At 34.1% G+C, this 17,829-nt stretch overlaps 1 protein-coding gene across 2 annotated transcripts in view; it reads right to left on the bottom strand.

Annotated features, from left to right (window-relative positions):
- LOC136032893 (ATP-binding cassette sub-family D member 2-like) overlaps window positions 1-17,829 on the bottom strand; it is a 63,171-nt gene that overhangs the window by 21,235 nt on the left and 24,107 nt on the right. For both annotated transcript variants that reach the window (XM_065713327.1, XM_065713328.1), the window contains exons 4-6: window positions 10,017-10,301; window positions 8,271-8,427; window positions 2,963-3,206 (exon numbers count right to left, since the gene is read on the bottom strand). In XM_065713327.1, the coding sequence (XP_065569399.1) occupies window positions 2,963-3,206; window positions 8,271-8,427; window positions 10,017-10,301 (686 nt within the window). The remainder of the gene's footprint in view (window positions 1-2,962; window positions 3,207-8,270; window positions 8,428-10,016; window positions 10,302-17,829) is intronic.

The raw sequence follows: 17,829 nt of genomic DNA, 5'->3' as shown, positions 1-17,829 counted from the left end.
TAAGTCAATGGACCGAAAAATTGCTGTGACCCAGAAGTGATTATTTTATTCAGTATAAATATAGTTTGTTTTAATTTTAAATACTTTAGTAACTCTACTGATAATCATGATTGACTAATAAAAGACCTGTCCCTATCTGGAACTCTTATTTGTTTCGTTATAGAAAAGGCAGTGTGGTCTTGGAAAAAATACCAATACAAATTCTCTTTCACAACAAAGACAATTTGTTGCGATTCCAGTGCTGCTTTATTTAGGTATCTGAACAGTAAACAATTTTGATGAGATCTTCAATCAAATGGCTTGAATGATTCACAACAGTTCCACAGCGTGATAAAAAATAAGGATGAACTAAGGATATTGCAACGCCTATAATGAAAAAAGGAATAAAAAGCATTTGTGATCAGTTTAATTATTTATTAACTGAAAAAATTATTTGTTGATTTGATTTAAATTATGCTTATTTTAATTATATATTTAAACTTTTATTTAAATATAAATTATTTATTGAAATTATTATTTATTTAATTAATAATTGATTCTTATGAGTTTTGTTGTGTTTTCCTAAAATTCCTCACGGTACATCACTCTTCTCTGGGAAAGCACAGAACTAGAGGCATCATACTGCCACTGCAGTGTGGATCGTTACAATTTGAGAGATAATGGACTAATGGACTGGCACTAACTCAAAAGGAAATAACATTTTCTATTTATGCAAATAAGTCAAACGGCCTTTTTTTACTTGTTCTCTTTACAAGATGGTCGAGATAAAGAAATAGACCATAGCAAGTTTACAGATTCTGTTCTTACTTTAGGTCTAACTTGGAGATAGAAATATAAATGATGTGTAAGTATAGATGCGCAACAGCAGCTTGCACATCTTGCAGTTCATTTTACCCAAAATTGACGTTTCACTTGCTTTCGATGAGTTTTTCACACCTAACATCTGGTCGCTACGAAAAAATTCCTCCGTTGATACTTTTACGCGTAAAAGATAAAAACAATACTACAAAATGCGAGAAAACAGACCAGGTTTTATATACTCTTGATCGATTTGATTCCTTTTCTGCGCTGCGCAATGAGAGACCACAATATCTATAAACAAATTTTGAGGATAAGCATGAAATCTAGACTAAATTTATATGGACGGATAATCTAAGAAAAGATTTAGATATGAATAGGAGATAATGTCTAAAACATATGATTATTCAAGAGATCTACTTAAAATTTATTTAAAAAATAATATCTGCCTAAGACGATGAAAGTCACAGTGAGCAGATGTGGTCATATTGGATTAAAATCGATTTGACTCTGATCTATACCATGTGGCCACTTCCTCAATACGAAAGATTGCTTGTACCTCCTGAATTTAAAGTAAAGCACAGAAGTCCAAATTGACAAATAAATGTTGAGAAAAGTAATGTGGGAACTACCATCAATTAGCTTGACTAGCATTCAGATATAATATCAAATAATATCCTTCTAAGAAGCATACATCCTCTTACAACAATGATGCCGGGCGGACATCATGCTTGATTTTTCAGAAGCAGATCCACATCAGAAGCGCTCTGTTGAGTTTTCAATTGACGAGACTCGTACACTCTGCCAGCTGCCTGAACACTGTACAGGGTTTCATAAGATTATCCAAAGTTGACTGATCCCTTTTAGCCCACATTGATCTAGTTTGACTGACATAACTGTTGCATATCTTAAACATTACGACATTCCTCGTGAAGCTATTAAGAGTATTCAATGCTTGTACATGAAGTTTTGCAGCTAAATACTAACAAGAAACGGGGACTCTGAGGGATACTCAGTTTCTCTTGAGGTACTAAAAGGCTTTATTTTCTCTCTGATTCCCATTAATTTGATACTCAAGTTATTACAACGTTACCCCAAAATTCCCTCAAATTGCGGTGTCAAAATAGGTAAAGTTATCACTTATAGACTGATATACTCACGATTTATATTACTAAATCTCTAACTTCTCATCAACTGTCAATTTTTGTTCAAAACCTCAGCCAAGGCACCAATCTTAGTAGTATAAAAACCAACGCTAAAAAAAGAAAAACGGAAATCTACCGACAAATAACACGAATCCTTTCATCTACAGCCATAACAGCCCAGCATATAGAATCAGTAGAGGTGACTCCTACATCCCAGTAGTTTCGTCACATCCAAAAAAATTCGCATCGCCGACATCATACAGCGCTTACCTTTAGCGAGCTTTGCCTTCAAAAAGCCATCAAATCTAAGTAAATTTTACTCCTATCCTCCTCTATGAAAGTTCAACCGAAAGTGTCAACTGTTTATTTAAAACAGTTCTATTATTCGGACGAGATTTTTGAACAAGAAAAATAAAAAACAAGCACATTCTTCTGGCGTTGCAAAAAAGCAAAAAAAGAAAAAAAAACAAAAAACACTAAAATAAACTGGACAGGTGATATTACGAATTCCTTAGCCGGACGGGCAAAACACTAAGATTTTCTTAACCACCACTGCTAGAGATCGAAGGACAACAATTACGACTGCTCGAACATGAGAAAAAACTAAATTTCAACAGAACTTCTTAAGAACTTTTAAGAAGGTACCATAGGAAGGGAGTGGTAAAAAATTGGCCTCGATAATATATCACTTATATATGAACTTGTTAACCTAAAATCCAAAACATTTTAGGACAGAATCAAATATGCCACAAAATCTTGAACAGGTTTCAATACCTACGTAAAGTTTGTGTTCTTAGAAAAATTTTACGCTTAAATAAATATTTTTTTCTGCCGTATTCATACTTCTTTGCTGCACTTCTTAATTACTATACATCTCTTAAACAAAGATCAAAGAGAAAAGTGACAAATAATCTGACAAATTCTTGTTAACTTTGATTTTTGACTATGAGGTTTCAAGGACCTCAAACTCACACCAATTAAAGCTATGTAGCCAGGAGAAATTGTTATGACTATCTTACCTCTGAGGTATATAAAACATAGTTGCTGCGGATGGCTTCTCCAGCCTTCCCTTATAGATAGGCCAGAGACCACTAAGTATTCTAAATAAGGAGCTTTTGCCGCAGCCATTAGGTCCAGTAATCAGCAAATGCATACCAGGCGTTATCGATAAGGTTATATCTGGTACAATTATATCGCAATTTGGTGTGACGATGGCCATGTGTTCTACAATTATGATATTGTCTGGACGTTCCACAACAATACCTAAAATCAAAAAAATCTAAATAAAATGAGATAGAGAGCGATCAGAGTTGCTTGTTTTTGGTCTTCTACTTTTCCTCTTGATCCTATCAAAAAACAATAGTAACGATTCGCTGATAAGTACAGGAAACGCCGGAAATGTAACTACCAACTTTATATTTATACTACCAACAAAATATTACGACGTGTCTCAGAAAAGGCTCATGAAACAATGTAATAATGACCAATCAAAATACATTCTTTATCCATAATGGCTTCCAAATACTTTCTATATACACAAAAATTATGCTTTCCAGTCAAAACTACCCTATTTCCATTTTTATTTCAGAATAAAACAATCATTTATTTCATTGGTTTTGTTATAACATTGGTTTTGTTTATTATGAATGTTGCGTTAACAACCTACACGTGATCTACCATCACCTTTGAAATCGATTATAAGAACCTGCAATAGGGACAAAATATAGATTTACTACATTAAGTACACGAAGGCGTGCCCGATTGAGGCACAACTGAGCTATTACAAGCATAATTCGCAATATAAGTTAGCGTTTATAGGCAATATTCATTAGACGATTTAACAAATAAATAAAAGACCATATATCTTGGCCAGATAATTGTTTTCTTTCTACAGTTTGCTTTCAATAGGAGAACGTTTAAATCTCTCAAAACAGTCATTTGAATTTATCCTGCATAATCTGATCAAATCATCATTTAAGCACCATGTTCAGGGTTTTATTAACTATTCAGGGTATATTAATATTCAGGGTATTAAAAATATCAGGGTATTAAAATATTACCGCGTGATTTGTAGAATATCTGCAAATTAAAACGTGCTTCGCTTTACGTGTTTTAAGAGTATTATACTTTTCACAGATACAATAGCATATTTTGTACTGTTCGTCAGCATGGCTTAGTACAATTATATAAAAAAACTGGCTTTTTAAACTGAAAGTAAGGAGCGACATTAAAACTTAAAACGAACAGAAATTACTCCGTATATGAAAGGGTTGTCCCTTCCGCAATCCCTCGCTCTTTACGCTAAAGCTTTTAATTGTTTTAAAAAGCAGAATTGTGGCAAAGAGTCAAACTTCAGCGTAAAGAGCGAGGGATTGCAGAGGGGACAACCCATTTCATATACGGAGTAATTTCTGTTCGTTTTAAGTTTTAATGTCGCTCCTTACTTTCAGTTTTAAAAACAAGTTGTTTTTTTTATATAATTTCTGAACGTTTTTGAATTAATGCATGTTTGATTTTGGCTCTCCACACATAAATTATTAAAATGAAATTTGCATATTAATTCCTTTTTTGGCTAAATGGCTTTCTCTTAGTTTTGATCAGACGATTTTGAGAAATAAAGGATGGGGAAGGAGGCCTAGTTGCCATGCAATTTTTCGGTTACATAAAAAGGCAACTATAAATTTTGATTTTTAACGAATTTTTTTATTAGTAAAAAATATACGTAACTTAAGAATTAACTCATGTAACAAACTTTTATATTCATTAATTTTTATTATGTATATGAGGGGGTTTGTACCCTCGTTAATACCTCGTTCTTTACAGTAAATCGTAAGTTTTGTCCTAATTCTTTAAGAATGACCCCTGAATCAGAAAGGCCGTAGAATAAATAGTTGAAATTACTAAAATACTATAGCATAAAGAGCTAGGTATTTATCTCCTCCTAAATACCTTGCTCTTTATGCTAAAGTATTTTTAGAACCCCTCATATGCGTAATAATTTCTGTCCGTTCTAAGTTTCAATGCTACTCTTTACTTTCAATTGAAAAAAATTTCCATGTTTATCTTTTCATTGTTTTTTTTATAGTAATTTTAGAAAATCCTGCGCCCTTTTCATTGAATTTCTGTTCCTCCATGACATATTTCTCCAAGGAAAGATCCTCCCACATAGCCCCCTCCCCTCAACCCAAGCCCCAAAACCAAAAAAAAATCCCCTGAAAACGACTGTACACTTCCCAATAACCATTATTATATGTAAACACTGGTCAAAGTTTGTAACTTGAAGCCCCTCCCCCAGGGATTCTGGGGGAGTAAGTCATTGCCAAAGACATAGTTGTTATGGTTTTTGACTATGCGGAACAAAATGGCTGTCTCAAAATTTTGATATGTTGACTTTGGAGAAAAAATGAGCGTGGGAGGGGGCCTAGGTGCCCTCCAATTTTTTTGGTCACTTAAAAAGGGCACTAGAACTTTTCATTTCCGTTAGAATGAGCCCTCTTGCGGCATTCTAGGACCATTTGGTCGATACGATGACCCCTGGGAAAAAAAAAAAATAAATAAATAAACACGCACCCGTGATTTGTCTTCTGGCAAAAAATACGAAATTCCACATTTTTGTAGATAGAAGCTTGAAAATTTTGCTCTAGGGTTCTCTGATATGCCGAATGCGATGGTGTGATTTTCCTTAAGATTCTGTGACTTTTAGGGGGTGTTTTCCCCAATTTTCTAAAATAAGGCAAATTTTTTCAGGCTCGTAACTTTTGATGACAAAGACTAAATTTGATGAAATTTATATATTTCAAATCAGCATGAAAATTTGATTCTTTTGATGTATATTTTAGCATCAAAATTCCGTTTTTTAGAGTTTCGTTTACTATTGAGCCGGGTCGCTCCTTACTACAGTTCGTTACCACGAACTGTTTGATCCCTTCCATAATTTGTCCTATAAGTGTATGACAGAATAAGGCCATTAGATATATTTGCTAAATAGGTAATCAAGAGTAACTGAAATCATTGCATAGTGGAATCAATATCATACATGCAGCCGGCTTACGTGATTATAATGCAACAGCTCTTATATACAAGTATTGCATTGGCAGCCTTCCAGATTTCTCTAGAGGTAGATTTTATCACAGGACTGACGTCATCACAGAACTTGGATGGCACATAAAACTGAGTTTCCCTGCCTTTTTTTGAATATCAATTGTTTTAATTATTTACAAAGCATCTAAGCTCTGGAATAAACTTAGTCAAAGCAAAGAGGGATTTAACAATTTTGATCAATTTTGATCCGAGTTATGTATGGATTTATTGGATACATTTGAAATTGATTAAAAGAGATACGTTTTTAGTTTTCATTCCATGTTTTGTATTACTGTTTTGTTTCAATGGTTTACAGAACATTCAAAACCAACAGGAAATGGAGATTGGAGGATACCAATGCATTACTGTAAAAATCAATAAAAAGAGTGTTAAAAAATTTTTTTTTATGAAAATGGGAGAAAGATAATATTTAAAAACGTATTTAATAATATTTAATTAGTCTTCTCTCATCTCCCATGCCCTTTTTTCTACCCATCCCCCCATATCCCCCAAGGACATACAACCTAAATTTGAACTGGCTTTTTTTTCATAAAATAGTTGAAAGATGCAATACAGCTTAAACACAGTACAAATTAACCGAACAGCTTTAGGATGTACTTCCAGAACTAAATTATCATTAAAGTTGAAACTGAAGTTGAGAAAAACTTACTGGAGATCATCACTGTCTCAGGTTCAATTGGTTACATTTTCTCCAGCCCGCATTACAATGCTATAGCATCACAATAAACTGTGGTTCTGAGAAATCCTAGCTCAATCACCTTTGCGTTTACGTTATTTGTTTTCGACAACATTAATACTGACAAGATTGCATAAAAGCTGCGATGAATGGTTTGGGTCAGAAAAATTAACTATTACAGGGAAAAAATTGACATTCCGATACCTAGCCGAGCGACCGAATTGGGAGGTTTTTTAGGGGAAAGGAATCGTTACACGGCACTGTATTAAAAAAAAAAAAAACCAATTCATAGACATATGTGCGCCAAAATGCAAGCGCCTGTCACTTCAGGTTTTAACCCAAAAACCTTGCACCGTCCAACGATTCCAATCCTTTAAATTTCACTATTTTCCGCCATTACGCGTCCCACTCTGACCTAGCATAACGATGACGGGTCTTTACAGAGGTAGAACATTTGACGTCAGCTACCCCTCAAAATTAAGTTTCTCCAAGGCCCGACACCCATTTATTGCCAGTCCTACAGAATTGAGCCAGCCTTTTCTACAGAGGACCATATTGTGAACTTGATTGCCAACACGGCCGCATATTTTTGTATATTCTTAAGTTATAATTTACAATTTCTAATATTTATTTATGATTCAAACTATATTCAAAATAGAATTTGCTTTTACAATTCAAAATAAAATGGTTTACTAGAGAGTAGCAGTATCTTACAACACATACAACATAATTTAATCGAAAAAATAGGATGGACGTCACACCTTGCACCGCGCGGCATCGCACTAAAATCGCAACATGCACCGTATATTTGTCAACTAGGCACATAGTATGCTCTGCCGGGGTGCATTTGTCCCAGTGGTTTTAGTTTTCCACCCTACAATAAAGCTACGAAGGAGCATTTTACATTCCACTACTGATGAGAATTTGTTTTCCAACCAAATAAATTTCCATTTAAGCAGAAACAAACCTCGCATCATTTCATTGGACACAGCGATCAATATTTCCTGGTGTTGAGTATACACAAAATGGCCTTTCTTTCTTGGTCTCTATGCATAAAATTACCAATCTGTCTGTGTTTTTGTCTTTTTACGGACTAAAAAGACAACGAAAGTATTAACGCTAGAAGCATACTTACTTTTTTTTAATAGAATGAAAAAAATAGAATAGAATTTTTTTATTTTCAAAATTATCATCAATAGTTGAAAAATGATTCCATGCTTGCCAAAACACCAGACTTCGCCACTCAATCTCAATGACAAATCATACCCAGTTCAGATACAGTAACTTAAAAGGCGTTAAGTTACACACCATACATGTTACAGGATGACAGGCGATAACCATAAGCTTGCAAGAATTGTAAGAGCTAAACAAGTTGCGGGAAAATAGATAAAAGCAATTAATAAATCGCTCTGAGTTTGAGTGGGTCAGCTATAACCCTCAGTTTAGCAGTTTGACCGATTGGTTTCCTGTAGTGAAAAAATTCCCCGTGTTATTTTCAATGTTTGTATCAAATCCAATATAGGTAGAAATTTATGTATGCGAAAATTTACCTTTCGGAACAGGCAAGCCATTTTTGAATTCTAGAACATTTTGAAGGTCCTTTTCTTGAGCAGCTACTTGTTTCTTATACTTCCCTTTGCTAACATCATCAAAAACCTCAATCATTGTTGCCACTCGAGCTGTATACCCTGCCAGTTCCACAATTTCCTAAAATCAATGAAAAATAGAGATGACAGTTCGCTATGTTTTACTAAAAATAACTACTCGAATAGGCTAATCACTATATTTTGATTCAGCTTACCTACTTCCTAAGATTTTTGATTCAGCAGATTTTTTTTTCCTGTCGCAACCTTTGCAACATAACTTGATGATCCACTAGTCACAGCAAGTACGTACACAGGAATCGTTTAGACATTTGCACTAATTAACATGTTAAATTTAAGCAGCCCCCTCCCCCAGCACATCTAAAGTACCAGAGCTGACATCAGCAGAAAATTGGTTTAGAGAAACATTAATTTCTTTCTTGGAAATTCCTTACAATGCTATACCACACATGCCCTATTTCTATACCTGTTTCGCTGTGTTTTTCTGCATAGTTTACAATTTGATAATGATGTTTTCTTTCCAGTAATACATGTCACAGGATGGAAAATAGCTTAACCTTTTGCAGATAAAAATTGCTGACCATACCGAAAAAGTAAACACTGCACAGTGTTTTGATTCAGCAATTAAATATAAAGTTATGTCGATTAGCAGCCCACCATAATTTAATCAGTGTTGAATTTTTAGCTTATTGGCTTAAATTTAGGACCCACTAAATGAGGGTTCCGCCTAACTTAACCGTACCAATTTTGAACATTTTTACTAGTGATATGTTTAACTACACTTTCAAAGCTTGAAAAAGGCTCTTTACCACCCCAATTTGAAATTTTCCATTGTGGTTGCAGAATAATTCAGGAATGCAACAACTTGAAATGCTACCATGTGACCAAAATGTCACAAATTCTAACTTAATCTGCAATGAAAAAGGCAAATTTTCTCATATTTGTAGAGGCACCTTTCTTGATCTTGATTATCGTAATTAAGGGCTATGGCTGAATCAATCGAGGAAAACATGGTAATTTTATTCCATCCTCATCAGGTTTTATCCCAATATTAACTTGAATCATTAAAAAAAGGATAAATAATAAAAAAGGAAGAAAGAAACAGAGAGTTAGAGAGGAAGGGAGCGAGGGAGAGAGAAAGAGAGAAGAGGAAACTGAGATGATTTTCTAGGGTAAAATTCTGTTTTGTGCTCTCAAGTTAGCAGTCCATTACTCTTTGTCACAACTCTACTTTTTAAAACAATAAAAACACTTTAGCGTAAAGAGCGAGGCGTTGAGGAAGGGACAACCCCTTTCATATACAGAATAATTTCTGTTCGTTTTAAGTTTTAATGTCGCTCCTTACTTGCAGTTCAAAAAACTTGTTTTTTTTTATTTAATTTATGAACGTTTTTGAATTAATGCATGTTTTGATTGCTCACCGCACAAGATATATGAAACTTATATTTAAAATCAGCATTAAAATGTAATTCTTTTGATGGAACTATTAGTATCAATGGCATCCATTTTTTAGAGTTTCGGTTACTATTGAGCCGGGTCACTCCTTACTGCAGTTCGTTACCACGAACTGTTTGATAATAATTGAAATAGAATAGCTGAGCCGTCGTCAATCTACAAAACTGGCATTACAAAAAAAAAAGAAAAAAGGAAATTCACAAAAATAAAACAGACCCAAACAAGAATGTTCCTTACTTTATAAGAAGTCATAAGCCTTTCAACAGCGTCACCTCCAGACATCAGCATATTTTTCGCTGTAGTGAAGTACTGTGTTCTTTCACTAACTCCACCATCGGAAGAGCTGTTTTTCAGTTTTTTCCCAAGAATTACAGTTATAGCAACAGTGGCCAAGCCAGTTCCAGACCAAACATATTTCATTAGGAATTGTTCAAGCATCACATACCAAAGTCGCTTGGCAAAAATGACGTTCATTTGATCGGTTAGGGAACGATACGCCCTCTGCAGATGACTTAGTTCAACCTAAAAATAAATATTTTATCAGATTTTCCTTGAATAGTATGTGGTCACATACTTCGCAAAAATAGCATTAGAAATTAATACGATTTCTCAAACCGCGCTATTAGCGTTATATTGAAGTACTATTTCCTGGGAGTCGAAGATTCGCAACCATTAAAATCGGGTAGTTTAATGAATGTTTAGTTTTATTAAACAGTTATGCACAGGTTCGTTACTAGCCAAAATGTTTGGAAGGGGAGGGTGAGGAACTTTACCAACTGTTTTTTTTTTATCAATAATTAGCATAATATCTGTTCTGAATACGATACGTAGAATCACTGCACGAATAGGTAAAACCGCTGCATTTACCGACCGAGGTTGTCACTATTTCCATGCTCTTTAATTAACCAAAAGAAAAATTATGGCAACATCTGTAAAATCACGTCAGGAGTCAGTAAATGTAAAACCGACCATGTTCGAGATTTCTGTTGATGACATGTCAGTATTTTCGCGGTCGTTATATAAAAGAACAAGTTATTTGGCGGAACCAGTGCCCAAAATGTTGAAGGGGGAGGGCATCCCCACATAAATAACATTCCTGGTTATGCATTTTAATACCCAGCAAACATAGAAAACTAAAACACAGCGGGGCTGTGAGACATAACAGATCTGTTTAGTATTAAATCAAAAATCTTATTAAAATTTCTCCCTAGTATAGTAGTTTATATTTGAAATGGTTTATATTGTTAAACTAGATGCTGGGGTGGCGCGAAGCGCCACCCCAGCACCTAGTTGGTGGAGACGCTTCACGCCCCCCATGCCCCCCGCACGCGTAAGTCGTTACGCGCCATATTAGTTACGCGCCATTGTAGTTGTGTCCCTGTGTCCCACCTGTGAATATAGATGGATATTTATATGTTTTTGATTACATAAAACTTGCGAATATACAACATTCTTCGCTGTCCCATTGTCTGTGCATATAAATATATTGTCATGTTTACCGACTCTTGAACATGCAACATAAAATTGTCCATGGGAAAAACAATCCGTATTCAGGTCTATACCTCATTATTCTAATGATTGCCCTTGAGCTTTGTTGATGGTGATTGCTAATCGAACATTCCCTGTGTCCCCGTCGTCATTTATATATCCCCCTGTGCCCCCCGGCGTCCCCGTTTTAATTTTGTCCCTGTGTCCCGGTCGTCATTTATATTTCCTGGTGTCCCGGTCTGTAATTTCTCTTTGAGTGTCTCGGTCGTCATTTATATTCCCTTTGTCCCGGTCTGTAATTTCTCTTTGAGTGTCCCGGTCTGTGGTGTCATCTTATAATGACGTCATATACAAAGCCTTATATACTTAAATCTTGCGAATGTACAACATTCTTCGCTGTCCCATTGTCTGTGCATATAAATAGATTGTCAGGTTTACCGACCCTTGAACATGCAACATATAATTGTCCATGGGAAAAAAAAAATCCGTATTTAGATCTATACCTCATGATTCTAATGATTGCCCTTGAACATTCCCTGTGTCCCGGTCGTCATTTATATACCCCCCCCCCCCTGTGCCCCCCCCCCCTGCGTCCCAGTTTTAGTTGTGTCCCTGTGTCCCGGTCGTTATTTATATTCCCTGTGTCCCGGTCGTTATTTGCGTCCCGGTGTCCCGGTCGTCATTTGTGTCCCGTTGTCCCGATCTGTAATTTCGTCAGTCGACAAACATGACGTCAGTCGACAAACAACTTCATGACGACAAACAGCTCAATACTTATAATGACGTCAGTCGACAAACATGACATCAGTCGACACACAAACATGACGTCAGTCAAAAGACACACACAAACAACTTGTTTTTATATATACAGAAGATAGATAAAAGTAAACAGTGGAAAATTTAGAATATGAAAAAATGATATAATTTATTATGTGTTATACTGCTCCTAATAACAACTCTCTGCCGCACCAGGCAGCCTTTGGCCAATAAAGCTGCGCACACTCCTCCTCAACCCCAATCTATTCAGAGCTCTTTAGACCCTCCCAAGAAGTCTTAATTTCCATTACATCCTTTCTTGCAACCTCTTCTCACCACATTCAAGAACGATATGTTCCTTGTTTGGCTATAGATGGTAGGCCTACAGATTAAACAAAATGGGAAAAATGAAGCAAACACTATATTTCTTTAGCTAAAATATTGATGGGGCAATGCAAAACGAGCTGAAAGTTTTGGCTTGAATTTTAAAAGAAGATTTGCAAATTACTTTGCGAGGGGCGTGGTCTCTTGTCAGAAGGCTCATGTGACTTCTTAAAACTAGGAAGACATAAATCAATTGATGGATTCCTTTCAAAAATGGCTCGCCATACCGAGAATGTAATTCCTACATACTTGGAAAGGCAATGGGTGCCAAGGACATGTTTTCGCATGAAAGAAGCCAGAAAACCCGCAGATTAATTCCTTTATAGAGAAAAATGAGAAGAATTTCAGACACCCAAACTTTAGATAGATAAGTTTGTCAAAATGATTTTATAAATCCTTCAAAAGTCTAGGACTTCTTTCAGAGAAGATGGAGATAAAAGTTTAAACCAGGGTAGTTTAAAAAAAAATCTAAATAAAGAATTTTCCCCAAAAGCTTCGATGAATGTAAACTATTGTTGTATTCATAAGAATATTATTCAATCTATATTGAAGAGGTAGGAAACCATGTTAATCTGTGGCTTGAGTTAAAACTGAAAAGACAAAAACTATAGCTCCAAACCGGTGCGGGCAGCACACCTTAAACTGGATCAAGAGGAACAAAGTAAACACTATTTTATTTTTTTAGCAGACATTCTCAAACTAATTTGCCGTCTATTTCAACTTTTTAATTTATCCGTCTGAGCAACAAAAGAAAGTATTATTAAATACTCAGACGAATTTGATAATTTGAAGAAAAAAAAAAACAATACATATTTTGAAAAACTTCATGTAAAAATACAATTAGGAATGCTGAACTTATCATTATTTCAAGTGTTTTTCTTTTCATTTGTATCAAAATCAGCTGTCAAAATACTAATCTTCAACAAGCATTCTCCGTAAAAAATAAATTGTAGTCTTAAATCTTTAGATAACAATAAATCATTATATTTTCATCATAGAATATCGTTGCTTTTAAAATTCTTCTTGCTTTTTATTTATTTTCAGGATTAGACTTAGCTTCAGTTTCACTCTTAGGTTGAAGCTCAGTAGCTCTGGAACTTTCAAAACATTCAACATAAATGACAAAAAAATTGGCATAAATGCCATTTTATTCCAGATATCCAAGATAAACATTCTGTTTCACTTGAACAACAGACTAAAGATAAATATTTGTTGATCAAGATTCAGCTTAAAAATATTCTTGTAAAAAAAGGTTCAAAGGACAAAGATAGGCTTGAAGGAAAATAAATAGACATAAAAATGGTCCAATCATATCTTGTTTATAGACAAAGGTGCTATTTGGCGAAATCTCAATCCGGTTGCAGCAGTAGCTAGCAACCTAGCAAGAGACGAATACGTTCAACAGAAAGAAATATAACCCATAACTCCTAAAATAGAGTCATATCAAAACAAGAAGTACACTATTAGAACCGCCTTCCCTATATAGGAAATTTACCATCCCTTGGCTTGTACAAACAGGCAGATGTATTGGCTTGAAAATAAAGAAAAGTGTCTGCAATCATGATATTCTGCATATACGGCATGTTTTTTATTTCTTTTTCACCTCAGATAGCCTGGCACTGGAACATCGTAGAAAGCTATTTAATGGTTCATTTTAAAGGAAACTGATTGGGTTAAAAAAAAATTTGGAATTAAAAAAGGGCTTTTAAATATAATCAATTTTTTTTTACGAAAAATTTCACTTTTCTATAGCACTGTAGTAGCTTACATTATTATAACATTAGGAATGTGTCACCTCTACGCGCTTTAGTAATTAAAACAAAACAAAAATACATCAAAATCAATGGTTTTACAAGAAACTGCATTTTTATTTACTAGATAATGAATATCATCATAGTTTAATTAGAACTATGACGTAAATAGAAAAACGTTATTTTATGACGTTAGCTCTGATGACATCGGTTATGACATCATGATTACAATAACAAGGGGTGTAAGGATACATAGCTTAAACTGTAAGATGGTTTCTTCTAAGCAAATTAGACGTAAGAAAATTCATGGAAGTTAAAAACCTTTTGTAATTAAAAAAAAATGTTTTGGATAATTTTTTTTTTTTTTTACCAGAAACTGCATTTTTGCATTACACTGTAGTAACTAACGAAAAAATATTCAAATAAAATCAATAATGTGAAATGCAGTAATTTTTGGGGGGGTTTTCGAAATAATCTGATTTGTCAGATGAAAATAGAATAATTTCTGAAAATCTAAATATAGAAATAAATAGACTGTTTGTACTTCTGTTAGTCTACTGCATTTCTTTACTTCTGCTCCCTAAAAAATCTACTGTGGTTTTTGTTTAAGCGATCAACAATAAAAAAAACTATAAAAACAGAAAAAAAGAAAACAACAGAAAAACTAAAAAACATCTGTTAGTACCTCAGCCAATCTACTATAAAAAAAAATTAACCAAAAAAAAAAAAAAAAAAAAAAAAACACCAAAGCTTTGCAACGGCACGCGACTCGCCGTAAAATACTAGCCGTAAATACAAAACATTTGCTTTGGTTTTGTCCTAAGTTAATACCTTTAGTGCTTGGAGTTTTGTTTATAATGTGAGTTGTTCTTATTTATTTATTGTTTATTTTTTCGTGTGTTTAGTTCGTATATTAAAAAAAAACATTTTTTCTTCTTTTTCGTCGTTTGTAATACTTTTTCCGTTGAGAAAGGCTCCCGGACGTGGGGCCAAAATATTCGGAATTTTTTTTTTTTTTTAGTTAAGTGTAGTTTTTTTTTTCTTTTTGCTCACTGCTTTGTCGAAATTAAAACTCGTTTTCTCTTTGTTTAATCTTTTGTTGTTAGAATTATAATAAAGAACGAACTCAATCCCATAGTAATTATTATCCGAATTAGCAGCTTGATTCTCTGCGGTTCGTCCCTTACTATTCCAACTTGGAAAAAGCCATAGGCCTTTTCCTGACCATAATTGTCTTTGAAAAAATTAGTTTCGTCATGCATCGTGGTTCCAGCAGAAGCTGCAACCTATTATAATAAAAAACGAACTCTAGCCTATATTAACTGAACTGTTTAATAAGGATAAAGGATAAAGATCCTCCAGAGCCATTGCTGGCGCATAAGGCGTCGAATCGACGTTTCAGTTGCTGGGTGTTTTTTACAAGGACAAGTAGCAAGCTTGTCACCCAACCTTCCTGCGGCGGGGATCGAACCCTGGGAACTGTTTAATACATTACATAAAAGAGAGATGCAGTTCATTATAAATGGGGACTATGTACGTCTCAGTGGATATAGATGAAACCTAGTAAGGAACAAATTATGCTGGAGAATCGCGACAGTATGTACATTATGATAAAGCAAAATCCATGTTGCAGCGGTAGCTAGCAACCTAGTAAGAGAAAATCACGTCCCATACTAAGAAACACAGTAGCCCATAACTCCTAAAACTAGAATCAGATCAAAAAACCAAGTTTTGATCCACTATTTGAACCACCTTGTCCGAAACCCTTATATAGGAAACTTATAGTCTCTTGGCTTGAAACACAAGGGAAACATATTGGCTTACAAATCATGAAGAGTTGCTTGAACTATGATATTCCGCATCAATATTAGGTTTGTTTTTCGAGTCAGATTTAAACACGAAATATACTATTAGAATCACCTTGTTCAAAACCCTTATGTAGGAAACTTACAGCTCCTCGACCTGAATAATTAAGAAAATCCATTGGCTTGAAGATTATGAAAAGTTGCATGAATACGACATTCTGCATTGAGGGTATTTTTGTATATTCTTTTTTCCTTCACAGCTAGTTATAATAAAAAAGAGCTCTTGCCTACATCTACTTGTATAGGCATACACTATACTAACATGTATAGGCAAACTTAACTATCTATCTATCTATATATATAAAAATAAGTTGTCTGTCTGTTATGTCTGTTACACTATGTCTGTTACGCCAGATTATATCTTCTATATATATAAAAGAAAACAAACTAGAATGTAAAAACTGGAAATTGCATAAATATTTCGAAATATTTTGACAATAGATTAAAGTAATTCGAAAAAAGAAAAATGGTAAAAAACTAAAAAAAAACTAAAAAGAAAAAAACTAAAAAAAAAATTAAAAAAATTAAAAAAAGAAAAAACCTAAAAAGAAAAAACGTAAAAAAATAGAAAAGATAAAAACTAAAAAGAAAAAAAAAACTAAAAAAGCTAAAAAACTAAAAAAAAGAAAAAACTAAAAAAAAAACTGGGAATTGCACAAATATTTCAATATATTTTGAAAATAGATTAAAGTAATTCGAAAACCTTAAAACAGATACCCCAAATTTTGAGGTTTAATATAAATTGTTGGAGCTTTAGCATGCTTGGCACGTAAAGATTTTTCCAAGTGTCAATGTTAGAATGAACATTGACAAATTGAAGAAAACAAATCAATAAAAAGAAGAAACTAAAAAAAAAAAGAAAAAACTAAAAAAGAAAAAAAACTAAAGAAGAAACTGTATCTATATGTATAAAAATAAGTTGTATATATGCATGTTTGTTTGTTTGTGGGTTTGCATTTGACGTCATTATAAATATATAAGGCTCACCACCAACACCTAGTTGGTGGGGGCGCTTAGCGCCCACCCCAAGCCCCTCCGCGCGCGTAAGTCGCTACGCGCCATATTAGTTACGCGCCATTGTAGTTGTGTCCCTATGTCCCACCTGTGAATATAGATATATATATATATATATATATATATATATATATATATATATATATATATATATATATATATATATATATATATATATATATATGTTTTTAACTACGTAAAACTTGCGAATATACAACATTCTTTGCTGTCCCATTGCCTGTGCATATAAATAGATTGTCAGGTTTACCGACTCTTGAACATGCAACATATAATGGTCCATGGGAAAACAATCCGTATTCAGATCTATACCCATGATTCTAATGATTGCCCTTGAGCTTTGTTGATGGTGATTGCTAATCGACGATTTCCTGTGTCGCCGTCGTCATTTATATATCCCCCTGTGCCCCCCGGCGTCCCCGTTGTAGTTGTGTCCCTGTGTCCCGGTCGTCATTTGTGTCCCGGTGTCCCAGTCTGTGATTTCTCTTTGAGGGATATATATGTATATATATATATATATATATATATATATATATATATATATATATATATATATATATATATATATATATATATATATATATATATATATATATATATATATATATATATATATATATATATTTGGCGCGTAACGACTTACGCGCGCGGGGGGACTTGGGGGGGGGCGCGAAGCGCCCCCACCAACTAGGTATTGGGGTGGCGCGAAGCGCCACCCTAACAGCTAGTTTTTATATATATATATATAGATATCAATCTATATTCACAGGTGGG

Source organism: Artemia franciscana, chromosome 11 (assembly GCF_032884065.1).
Source record: "Artemia franciscana chromosome 11, ASM3288406v1, whole genome shotgun sequence".
In the NCBI taxonomy this organism is placed as follows: Eukaryota; Metazoa; Arthropoda; class Branchiopoda; order Anostraca; family Artemiidae; genus Artemia; species Artemia franciscana.
Note: the sequence above shows the minus strand (reverse complement) of the source record. Positions and strands in the feature narration are given on the sequence as shown.